Below are 12,835 nucleotides of genomic sequence, written 5' to 3'. Positions count from 1 at the left end.
AAAAGTGCTTAAACAACTTGGAAGGCAGTATGACTGAATTAAAAGCAAACAAACCACGACAACGAACAAGTGAATGTGCCTGTAACTGCAGTACAGGAAATACTTAAAAATGCAACAAGAAAAAACTTACTGAGAAACTGCAGGCTATTTTACTAGTATACGATCCTCATGTGTGTGTTATATCTGAAACTTGGTTGCACATTGGGGTGCATGATGATGAAATCGTTTCTCGAAACCACCAGCTGTTTAGAAAAGATGGTCCTCCCTAGGCGATGGCGTCACACTTATTGCAAAGAATAACTGTGTTGTTGTAAGGGAGCTAGATCCGATAGATAACCATGAAAGTTTGTTCTTGAGTGTGTCTGCTTGGGGTGTGCCATTCATATTATGTTCTGTGTATCAGACATCAAGTGCTGATGATCACTTTATGCAGAAATTATACGATCACCTTTTCAATTATAGAGAAAAAAAGCTTAATTACTGGTGATTTTAATCTCCCACAAATAGAATGGCAAAATTGGAGTTATGGACACAGTCTTTCCTCTGACATACTCATTGATATCATGCTAACTTTCAGTCAGGTGCAGCGGTGGCGTAGAGGTAGAACACCCGCCTCGCGTGCAAGAGGTCCGTGGTTCGAATCCCGGTGCCGGCAATTTTCCACCGGACATAAAAAAAAAAAAAATCCGCGTGTTGGTAAAATTGCACAAACAGGCCTGGAGTGTGGCCTGATCCCGGTGACCAGAACCGGTAACGCACTCCCTCACCAGAGCAGGATTGGCCACCCTGGTGCAGTACTTGGCCACAACCTCCTATGAACACAACAATCAAACCCCGGCCCTCAGTCCCCAGCAGCTGCAAAGCAACTGACCACGGCGGCGGTCAGACCTGCGACGCAGCAGAGGGTGCTAAGAATCACTGGCTCCGGACAGGCCGCCATTGGAATATGAACCTGGCAACGTTTAACGCTAGAACGTTATCTAGTGAGGCGAGTCTAGCAGTACTATTGGAGGAATTAGATGGAAGTAAATGGGATATAATAGGGCTCAGTGAAGTTAGGAGGCCAAAAGAAGCATATACAGTGTTGAAAAGCGGGCACGTCCTGTGCTACCGGGGCTTAGCGGAGAGAAGAGAACTAGGAGTCGGATTCCTGGTTAATAAGAATATAGCTGGTAACATACAGGAATTCTATAGCATTAACGAGAGGGTGGCAGGTCTTGTTGTGAAACTTAATAAGAGGTACAAAATGAAGATTGTACAGGTTTACGCCCCTACATCCAATCATGATGACCAGGAAGTCGAAAGCTTCTATGAAGACGTGAAATCGGCGATGGGTAGAGTGAAAACTAAATACACTATACTAATGGGCGACTTTAATGCCAAGGTAGGCAAGAAGCAGGCTGGAGACAAGGCAGTGGGCGAATATGGCATAGGCACTAGGAATAGCAGGGGAGAGTTATTAGTAGAGTTTGCGGAACAGAATAATATGAGGATAATGAATACCTTCTTCCGCAAGCGGGATAGCCGAAAGTGGACGTGGAGGAGCCCGAACGGCGAGACTAGAAATGAAATAGACTTCATACTCTGCGCTAACCCTGGCATCATACAAGATGTGGACGTGCTCGGCAAGGTGAGCTGCAGTGACCATAGGATGGTAAGAACTCGAATTAGCCTAGACCTGAGGAGGGAACGGAAGAAACTGGTACATAAGAAGCCGATCAATGAGTTAGCGGTAAGAGGGAAAATAGAGGAATTCCAGATCAAGCTACAGAACAGGTATTCAGCTTTAACTCAGGAAGAGGACCTTAGTGTTGAAGCAATGAACGACAATCTTGTGGGCATCATTAAGGAGTGTGCAATGGAAGTCGGTGGTAACTCCGTTAGGCAGGATACCAGCAAACTATCGCAGGAGACGAAAGATCTGATCAAGAAACGCCAATGTATGAAAGCATCTAACCCTACAGCTAGAATAGAACTGGCAGAACTTTCGAAGTTAATCAACAAGTGTAAGACAGCTGACATAAGGAAGTATAATATGGATAGAATTGAACATGCTCTCAGGAATGGAGGAAGCCTAAAAACAGTGAAGAAGAAACTAGGAATTGGCAAGAATCAGATGTATGCGTTAAGAGACAAAACCGGCAATATCATTACGAATATGGATGAGATAGTTCAAGTGGCTGAGGAGTTCTATAGAGATTTATACAGTACCAGTGGCACCCAGGACGATAATGGAAGAGAAAATAGTCTAGAGGAATTCGAAATACCGAAGGTAACGCCGGAAGAAGTAAAGAAAGCCTTAGGAGATATGCAAAGGGGGAAGGCAGCTGGGGAAGATCAGGTAACAGCAGATTTGTTGAAGGATGGTGGACAGATTGTTCTAGAGAAACTGGCCACCCTGTATACGCAATGCCTCATGACCTCGAGCGTACCGGAATCATGGAAGAACGCTAACATAATCCTAATCCATAAGAAAGGGGACGCCAAAGACTTGAAAAATTATAGACCGATCAGCTTACTGTCCGTTGCCTACAAAGTATTTACTAAGGTAATTGCAAATAGAATCAGGAACACCTTAGACTTCTGTCAACCAAAGGACCAGGCAGGATTCCGTAAAGGCTACTCAACAATAGACCATATTCACACTATCAATCAAGTGATAGAGAAATGTGCAGAATATAACCAACCCTTATATATAGCTTTCATTGATTACGAGAAAGCGTTTGATTCAGTCGAAATCTCAGCAGTCATGGAGGCATTAAGGAATCAGGGTGTAGATGAGCCATATGTAAAAATACTGGAAGATATCTATAGCGGCTCCACAGCCACCGTAGTCCTTCGTAAAGCAAGCAACAAAATCCCGATAAAGAAAGGCGTCAGGCAGGGAGATACCATATCTCCAATGCTATTCACAGCGTGTTTACAGGAGGTATTCAGAGACCTGGATTGGGAAGAATTGGGGATAAAAGTTAATGGAGAATACCTTAGTAACTTGCGATTCGCTGATGATATTGCCTTGCTTAGTAACTCAGGGGACCAATTGCAATGCATGCTCACTGACCTGGAGAGGCAAAGCAGAAGAGTGGGTTTAAAAATTAATCTGCAGAAAACTAAGGTAATGCTTAACAGTCTCGGGAGAGAACAGCAATTTACAATAGGCAGCGAGGCACTGGAAATCGTAAGGGAATACATCTACTTAGGGCAGGTAGTGACGGCGGATCCGGATCATGAGACGGAAATAATCAGAAGAATAAGAATGGGCTGGGGTGCGTTTGGCAGGCATTCCCAAATCATGAACAGCAGGTTGCCATTATCCCTCAAGAGAAAAGTATATAATAGCTGTGTCTTACCAGTACTCACCTACGGGGCAGAAACCTGGAGGCTTACGAAACGGGTTCTACTCAAATTGAGGACGACACAACGAGCTATGGAAAGAAGAATGATAGGTGTAACGTTAAGGGATAAGAAAAGAGCAGATTGGGTGAGGGAACAAACGCGAGTTAATGACATCTTAGTTGAAATCAAGGAAAAGAAATGGGCATGGGCAGGACATGTAATGAGGAGGGAAGATAACCGATGGTCATTAAGGGTTACGGACTGGATCCCAAGGGAAGGGAAGCGTAGCAGGGGGCGGCAGAAAGTTAGATGGGCGGATGAGATTAAGAAGTTTGCAGGCACGGCATGGCCACAATTAGTACATGACCGGGGTTGTTGGAGAAGCATGGGAGAGGCCTTTGCCCTGCAGTGGGCGCAACCAGGCTGATGATGATGATGATGATGATGATAACTTTCAGTCTTCAGCACGTTGTCGGTGTATGTACTCGGGGAGGGAATATTCTTCACCTCTTATTCCTCAGCGAAGTTTTTGGTGAAGGAACTGTGGAAATTGAAACAGGCATTTCGGACCATAAACTCACATCTTTTTCATCATCGATGGCTGTGAATAATGTCAGACTACCCCGAAAAATAATTCAGATTAAGGATTATGCTAAAGCGGATGATGAATCGATTTTTTTTTAATTATATTTCAAAGGCCCCAGAGATGGGGTATTACATGAGGGATGGGCTTAGTTTAACAAAACAGTGAAACACCAATACCGCAGTTCTTTCTTAGTCGGACAATTCTTTTAAAAGAAATTGATGCTCCTCAATCGTACTTGACGACTCACTTGGTCATTTGCATGTTGGTCAAACTGTCGGTGAGCGGGACTGAGGTTTGGGTTTCGTGAGATACGCTGGAAGGCCTTCGAAAATTCTTGTGATGGCGCTTAGCTTTGGTGTCTGCTTTTCATGCTCCAGGGACACGTCGTCACAATTTATGTTGAAACTGTAGGCAGTGATAATGTCCAAGGTGACAAAGAGTTTCGTGCACAAATGCCTATATTTGCATTCAAAGTTAAAACCACCACATTCCTGCCATGGTATGGCCCACATACATTTCTCGCACTGCTCCTTCTTACTTGGTAAGCAAAACAATACCTTTTCGGTCATTCCCTTGTTGCTGGAATGGCACCCCGGCATGCAACACATGTTCGGCATTGTTGACCCACCCTTCCACTTAAGCTAAACAGTCCATAACCCGAAAAATAGTGCAGCACATGCACACAATGCACCACATCAATAAGCTCGTCTTGCACCGTGCAAGCATTTCTGTAAGAGAAAGATGCCCTCAAAGGCACAGTGATGCCGCCATGTGGCAGCTTGGAGCAGCGCAACCGCTTCCATAGCATGACGGTGGAGTTTCATGACCAGGAAACATGGAAGGCCTCTGGTTATACTCATGTGCACCCTCCGTCCCCGGTCAAGGTACAAGCACCGAGATGTCTAATAACTGTACTTCTAGCCATTCAGAGGTGTTTCTGACGTTGCTGTGGAAATGCGCGGCCTTCCCGATCGTTACCTTCTCCCAGCTGTTACATCATCTCTTTTGTCACTCACAAAACATATAGGTGGAGTTCTACTGTATTACAGCCAAGTACAAGAACTTGGCATTCCAGTATATCTGACAGAGGTAATAGAACTGGAACTAGGATTCTAAATAGGTCTGCAGTAAGCTGCATGGCATTCTGGTGCATCAGAGAAATAACTGCCAACCTGTGAACATTGAAATGCATAAAAATTCAATTGTTGTGACAAGGAGGGCTTGGCCATAGGGACCTAGGACCAATATTTGTGGTACAAATTTTTTTCTTTTTCCAATGAAAAGCTTGCTACTCAGATTATTAATACTGCATTGCTGACAGAGAAAATGTCGGGGAGCATTTTCTATCAGAATTCTTTTATCTGAAGTTGTTTTTGTGTCTCTCAATTCCTGTGCTGCAAACAGAGGTCAGTGTGATACCAATCGAACGGAGGCTTTAGAGAGAAGCATCTGATGAAGTGTGGGTCTAGCCATAGCAGAAAAATTTTTCTTTCTTTAATAATTCAGGTGATGTTGCTGTAGCTATAATTTATGAACTGTTGCTTTATTTCTACAGTAACTGCTATATCCTGTTGTTTCCTGCCTAACTGCTTTGGTTATATTCAAGCCAAGCTGTTTTTCTAGCCATTCCAGCTGCCATGTTCATGTGGTTCAGTCAAACCCGACAATATCGAACCCGTTTACATCGAGCTATACTTATATATTTACATTGAAGAATTTCTGAACACGGTATAGTTACAATAGGTATATATAGCAAAAGTTACGCTTACATCGAACAAATATAGCAGCAACTCCCGATATATTGAACATCAAGCGGCTTAAAAGTGCCCCCAGAAGTTGCTTTTCCCTTGTGGTGGCGGGGAAGCCTAGCAGCGCAGCTCTATCACACCGCTCTCCCTACCGTGACTGCGCTGCGTCAAGCGAGCCGTCGACACCTTCCTGTAAAAAATGGTCCTGGTCCACACGCAGCGCTTGCACAGACAGCCAATCAAAGGCTCTTGTGCCCTTGTTGTGCAAGATGGCACAAGTACGAGTTGTCCTGCTGCTTTTGGGGTTCACGTTTGGGCCTTGTGGGCCTTCTGCCGCAGTGTTGCCATGATGAAGTGGCAGAAATTAATTTTCGCCATGAAGCTTGAAATTATAAATCGGGTCGAACGCGGTGAGAAGTCGGATGACCCCACAGCATGCAAGATGCCGAGGAGCACTCTCAGCACAATCTTGAATAAGAGGGAGATTAGGGCTAAAGTGTACAAACTCCCCACCCGGTGCCCCTGATGCCCAATGCGTACGCACGGCCGTGTACAAGTGGTTCATCCGAAATTGCTTCAGGTGTGCCGGCTTATGCCGGCTCAGTGATGACTGATTTCTGGTCAGTGCGAGCAAACCGCTGCTGCTGTTGCCAAAGTTTGGACCAAGCTGTGAGAATTTATGGAAGGTGTTTACAAATCGACGGTCAACAAGTTTGTGAGTGCAGATAATGGCGTCACGACCACGGGAGAGCCTGAAGACAAAGACTACATTGCCGACATCATACCGAGCACAAGTGAAAGTGGGCACAATGAGGAAAGCAACGACGGTCCTTTGGCCATGTCCTCCGAGGTGATTGGTGCACCCGCACTAGTCCTGTGCTTCTGCGCGAATGTGGAAGGTTGTTGCCTCAGCTGCTCCGACTCCTTAGACAATGTGGAGAAATGCGTGCGTTGCAGGCAGCGAAACTGCCCAAGCAGAAGAAAATACAGGACTATATGAAACAGTTTGTTCCGTATCAGTAATGAATAATACTGTTACTATTGGCAAGTTTACGGCAATAACATAGCCATGTCTACTTTGAGGCGACACAAGCAGAGATGGGTGGGCTTAGCTTCCAGTGACCTAGAAACACATGATGGGCATGCTGCAGAAACTGCGGCATTTGTCTTCACTACTATCCTAATACGGCACGTTCCCGCTAAGGGTGGGCAAATAGCTGTGTTACAAGCATCGGCGTATGAATAGGGTACACTTATAATGTATCAGTGTAAACGTGACTACTATCATTGCTGCTTGCGATTTGTTGCGTGCCCACGAGTTCAGACGAGAAGACTCGAAAGGTGCCTCTTTTGTTGTTGTTGACCACAACCATTATGAAGCCTACAAATAATAAAACCAAGGGAAATTTGCTTGTAGCTTTTTTTGTTGTCATGGAAATGTGGAAAGTGATTGAAGGAATGAAATGGGGCATCTGCTTAAGAATGTTTGGTGCGTGCAGACCGCTTAGTGTGTCTTGAAGAGTCGTTCACGTGGCACTCGACAGCATTTCACAGATGGTAAGCACGATCATCATTGGCTAGACTTGGCACACGACACATCACTGTGGCAAGTTCAGGGTGCGGTCATTACACATGAAAGAAGAAAAATTGAATTTTGATGACTAAATTCAAGGGTATGATCATTAAGCGAGTGCGATCATTATGCAAGTATATACGGTAATGCGATACCCAGTTTTTGCTAGTCTTGAAATAATTCTACGGAATGCCTTTCTCCGGGGCAATTTCTCTTGCTTTTTCTTGTAGCAGCTCAATGTTCACAGCCTGGGGAGCAACCCGTTAGCATTGCACGAAAGCAGTCAGATCTTGTTCAATCTTGGGAAGGAGTCTGTTCTTTGCCTCTCGGAAACTTCTCAGGTCGTCGGACGAAAAAATTATTTCTTTTGCTTCTTTCAGCCATGAACGCTGCTCTCAGTGACACAAAAGCGCCGCCTTGCGGCGCAATTCCCGATGGTCTCGGCAGCTAGAATAACTTTCCTGATGTTGGGCACTGCTTTTGCAGTCCCAACATCATGCGAGATGAACTTTAGGCAAACATGCCAATTTGTGGCGTGGTCAAAATGGCACCGATTGAAAAAAGCAGCAGCCTACCGTTGGCACCATGAGATAATGCATCCTCCACTGTGAGTCTTGATGGTGAAAGAACTGAGCAACAGTTAAACCGGAACTGCAAATATTGGACTGAAAACTTTGGGATCAGCATACACCAAGAGGCAGAAATGCCACATGTTAAAGTTTAGAAAAAAACCTCATGTTATATACAGGTTTGTATGGTATGTTATGTTATGCCTTTGCCTGCTAGCCTGCTAGTGTGTTAAAATGCATTGCACTTTGCAGAGGGAGTGGTTTGTTTGTAGCATTCCTTGTCAGTTCAAGCAATAATTCGCCACTATATTATGCTGACAGCACAAGGAGCAGAGTATGTGTCAAATTTTTTCACTTTGAACAAAACTGCAACTGAATATGTAAACTTTGTTAAGCCTATAAAAATGGCACTGAAAAGAGCACAGGTTAGCAAGTAGTCTTCTCGGTTGAAGAATGGCTAGATCGCTCATAAAGAAGTTACCGTATTTTGGTGTGTATAACCCATAGCAATAATTTCAAGAATTTTGCAGTAAGATCAGGGTCGGGGTGGGGATCATAGGAATTTTGATTTGAGGTTTGGCTTCACGGCAGCACAGCATGCGTTGCCACAAAGCCACATTTCAGGGCAAAGTTCTCGACTACTCAAACTTTTGTTATCTCCTGTGGAAACCCGCCGTTTTTCCACCCCTGTGTGTTGAAGCTCCCTTTTCCCCTCCTCCATTGTCAATCATTCTCCTCTTCTGTACGGGTCGTCATTTTACGTTTAGCAGTTAGCGAATAGTGCACACGGTGCCGGCAAAGTAATAATTGGATCATGATAAGCTGTGCTCAGCAGCCCAGCAGCATCTCTGAAAACGGTGGAACAGAGTCACTGGCTGAGGATATGGCATAGACAAGTCGTTTATTCCCAAGTGGATACTGTTTCTGCAAACGTCTGAGGGCTGTATACAGTTTTGTGGGTTATACACACAAATGTTTTTTTCCTTCCTGGGCTGTTCTGAAAGTATTATGAAACATATTTCCAGCGCACAAATAAACATAGACGAGCAAAAGAAGGACAACAAGAACCGGCGTTCTTGTTGTCCTCTGCTTGTTTGTATTTGTGCACTAGAACGATGTATCATAATGCTATTCACAGCTACTAGCTGAGCTGTCCATGCTTAGCGACTGTTCTCAAAGAGGCTGCCAGTTGTACATGTTGGTGGGTTATATGGGGGAAAATACTATATTTCCTAACTAGCTTCTTGTAGTTTCAACTTACGGAAACATTGCCAAAGTTCAGCATGTGATCAAGAAGAAACTCTGATGAAATCTCTTACGAGACAAACTGGTTGTGCCAGTGAATTGTAACAATTTTTGCAAGTGCCAAATGTGTCCTTCTGGCCTTGAGTGCTCATTGAGGTTGAGAGAGCAAGCTGGGTCAGAGCATTTTAAACTGTTCTCTAAGGATCATAGAAATCTATGAAAGTTCTTAAATACTCCACATTCTGTCAGTTTGTAATTTTCTTGCCTTGCTGAAAAATAAGGTTTATTGGTGGACTTCACAAACAGGGTCATAAAGCATTCAGATGCAGAAATATTTGGTAAATTAAAGAGGACCATTAAGAGTTCTTTGTTCTATCATACTTGAAATCACCCTCAAGATTTCTCGAATAAATAAAGGAAAAGAAAGCTTGTCATTAAATTTAGCATCCGTGTTCCTTTTTGGCATATTATAGTAACTCTTACTTTTGTTTTATTTGTGCAGCAACGAGGCCTTCTATTTCTCCATCAACTGCCGAATGTGACAACTCAAAGCAAGGATGGCTCCACCGATCTCACTTAGGTGACTACGAGACTCATAAACTATCTCATCTGGAAACGCATGCCAGCGTCCATACTGCCGAGAAGCCATTTCAATGCCCTTCATGCCTTCAGAGCTTCTCACGACAGGCCAACCTGAAAGAGCACCTGCGCACCCACACAGGCAAGAAGCCATTTCAGTGCCCTTCATGCTCTCGGAGCTTCTTACAAAAGACCCACCTGAAAGAGCACCTGCGTACCCACACAGGCGAGAGGCCATTTGAGTGCCCTTCATGCTCTCGGAGCTTCTCACGAAATACCCACCTGAAAAGCCACCTTCGCACTCACACAGGTGAGAAGCCATTTCAATGCCCTTCGTGCCTTCAGAGCTTCTCACAAAAGGCAAAGCTGAAATCCCACCTGCGCACCCACACAGGCGAGAAGCCATATCAGTGCCCTTCATGCTCTCGGAGCTTCTCAGAAAAGGGCAACCTTATGAAACACCTGTGCACCCATACAGGTGAGAAGCCATTTCAGTGCCCTTTATGTTCTCAGAGCTTCACACGAAAGATCCACCTGAAGAGCCACCTGCGTACTCACACAGGTGAGAAACCGTTTCAGTGCCCTTCATGCCTTCAGAGTTTCTCGCAAAAAGCCATCCTGAAATCCCACCTGCGTATCCACACTGGCGAGAAGCCATATCAGTGCCCTTCATGCTCTCGGAGTTTCTCACAAAAGGGCAACCTTATGAAGCACCTGCGCACACACATGGACGAGAAGCCATTTCAATGTACTTTATGTGTTCGGAGTTTCCCGTTGAAGAGGTCCTTGAAGATACATCAGCGCGTTCATCCAGGTGACCGGCCATACAGTTGCACCGTCTGCTCCAAGTCCTTTATGCAGTCTGATCACTTGACCAAACATAAGAGAGCACAGCACCCTGATACTGTAGGGTAGGTCAACAACCATGTTGAAATAGAGTTGAATTACTATTCTACAGACATGTCGAATGCTGCATAGTGTTCTACTGCATCAAATAGCACAAGTGTCTACATTTGCTCTTAAAGGGACCTTGAAACACTTTTATTGGGTCACCATATTTACTCTAGATCTTTTCTCAGCATGTCATAGGACATAGAGCAAAAGAAATGATGAAAAGTGACTCACACAAAGCCATTATAGCTGATAAAAAGCTAAAAGTTACGCTCATCCTTAAAATAATGAAGACTCAATCAGCAATTTGCTTTGTTATATCGTGACGTTTCATTACTCGAAAAATATTCAATATTTGTTTCAATCTCAACAATTATGTTTGCATGCCCCTACAAAGTATGTATGTTCATTATAATAGTACTTATTATTAGACTACAGATGTGTGAATGATCTGCTTTCTAAGTTTTGCATTTTTTTTCACTATAGTCTTCTGGAACATATCAACTTGTTCTGTTAGACCTATTCATGCATTTGTTTCCTCTAGGTTCTGTTATACATGGTTTATCCTAGAGACTTTTGTGTGTTATTTTATTTGCACTTTTTTTTTACGGATGGGTACTTTTTTCAGCAATTGATGGTTCAGCAAGTAGGCTAACCACTGTCTGTTTCATGATAACACTAAATAAATGACTGTGTTTTATGAGTATTCGTTGTCTGTTCTTCTTAATTTAGTACTTGAATGACAGCATGCAATATAGTGATGTTAGCATATTATTGTAGCATCGGGGGTTGCAAGAAAAGTAGAGTGCAGGCAGTATCGCAACTTTCACAGCCTATAGGGGGCGCCACCTTAAATCCAACATGGCTGTCCGAGAGGTTAAGAACTAGAGCAGTCGGTGCAGTGCTGCGGTCGTCTTGCTCAGTGGCATGTTTCGCGTCGTCATGTTGAAATGTCTCTTCAATTTACACGCCCGCTGTCGTTAGCCTGCGAAATGGCTCATATTGGGCGAGCAGAATGCAGGATTCGAAGTTTGCTTCGCTGGTCACCTTGTGTGTTGCGGCATAAAAGCGTGCACGTCGACGTCCGTGACTGTTGAAGGCCTTTGCATACAAACTTCGCAGCTTCGAAGTCAATCACACGAGTTGTGGTTGCAGTTTTACCGTGCTTGCTTTCTATTTGCTATTCAATTAATTTGACATCTTTGAATGGGTACCATGAACTTTGATACGATGTGGTGCTCTCTGCAAGTTGTTACTTAGACCGCTTGAATAAGCCGCCGTGCCGAGAAAAAAAAAACTTCCTGGTGTCGCGCGACCGAAGTCATTTACATCGACGGCGTGAATAGCAGCCCTAAAGCAGCGTTTTGTGTGCGAAAATTTGTCTAGTTATCCCTGCCTGTGTTCACAAAGCTGGATGTTGAACACGAGAAGTACACAAAAAACCATATCTGACCGCTTTTGAGAGCTAATACGATAACCGTTCACCCTTGTAATTTAGTTATTGCGCTTTATGCGTGCTGTGCAAGCTACAGTCTTGCGGTAGTTTTACAGCCTGCGTGAGTCCTACCGCATCTTCGATACATAGCCCATATTTACCGGTCCGCGGCAATGCTCGCTTCATTCTTCCAGCTATTTTTATAAAATAATATGCACCCAGATCAGCTGAGGGTTCGGTACGCGAACACTGCACAGTAGTTTAACGTTTGTAGGACTACGATTTGTTACCTTACGAGTGCAGTCATGCACGCCTGTGCACACGTTGCAGCCGCGCATCGAAGTGGCAGACGAGGTACGAATTCCAGGTGCCTCAACTCCTGCGTCACTTTGCTTCGATGCGCAAATAAACTCATCTCTCTGTTCCGAAATGGCGGTATGTCAAGCCGGCGTTGCAGAGCACAAATGCATGGACGAGAACAATAAATTTTGAAGCAGGTACAAAGCTTCACGGATAATGTTTGCGCTCTAGCGTAGCCGCAAAGGCATTAGTGGCAAGAACACAAGCATCAATCATCCTGCAACACATTTGCGTTAATATTGCGCATTATTTCTTTCCCTGCACGTAATATAGAGCTATGCCTGCGTCTTTATGGTGGTGCATAGAATCGTCACTCATCTGTCGTATTCCAAAAAAAAAAGTCCCCCGGCATGAAGTGCGCACTGCAAACCTTCATCGCTTCTGTGACAGCTTTGCCAATCCGCAGTTTAATAATCAATTCCTTCCTCATGGACGCAGCCGGTGGGAATGAGTGGAGGCTCACATCACCTACCGCATAACTAGTACCGCTCGGCACCCATTGCGGCACGCAGC

The 12,835-nt window shown here is 44.4% G+C and overlaps 1 protein-coding gene across 2 annotated transcripts in view; it reads left to right on the top strand.

The window, feature by feature from the left end:
- Positions 1-11,233, top strand: part of LOC139048764 (gastrula zinc finger protein XlCGF57.1-like) — a 33,750-nt gene extending 22,517 nt beyond the window's left edge. For both annotated transcript variants that reach the window (XM_070523348.1, XM_070523349.1), the window contains exon 3: positions 9,560-11,233. In XM_070523348.1, coding sequence (XP_070379449.1) covers positions 9,560-10,551 — 992 coding nt within the window. In that variant the 3' untranslated portion in view covers positions 10,552-11,233. The remainder of the gene's footprint in view (positions 1-9,559) is intronic.
- Positions 11,234-12,835: the final 1,602 nt, after the last annotated feature.

Source organism: Dermacentor albipictus, chromosome 8 (assembly GCF_038994185.2).
Source record: "Dermacentor albipictus isolate Rhodes 1998 colony chromosome 8, USDA_Dalb.pri_finalv2, whole genome shotgun sequence".
In the NCBI taxonomy this organism is placed as follows: domain Eukaryota; kingdom Metazoa; phylum Arthropoda; class Arachnida; order Ixodida; family Ixodidae; genus Dermacentor; species Dermacentor albipictus.
This window is presented reverse-complemented; position numbering and strand designations above follow the sequence as displayed.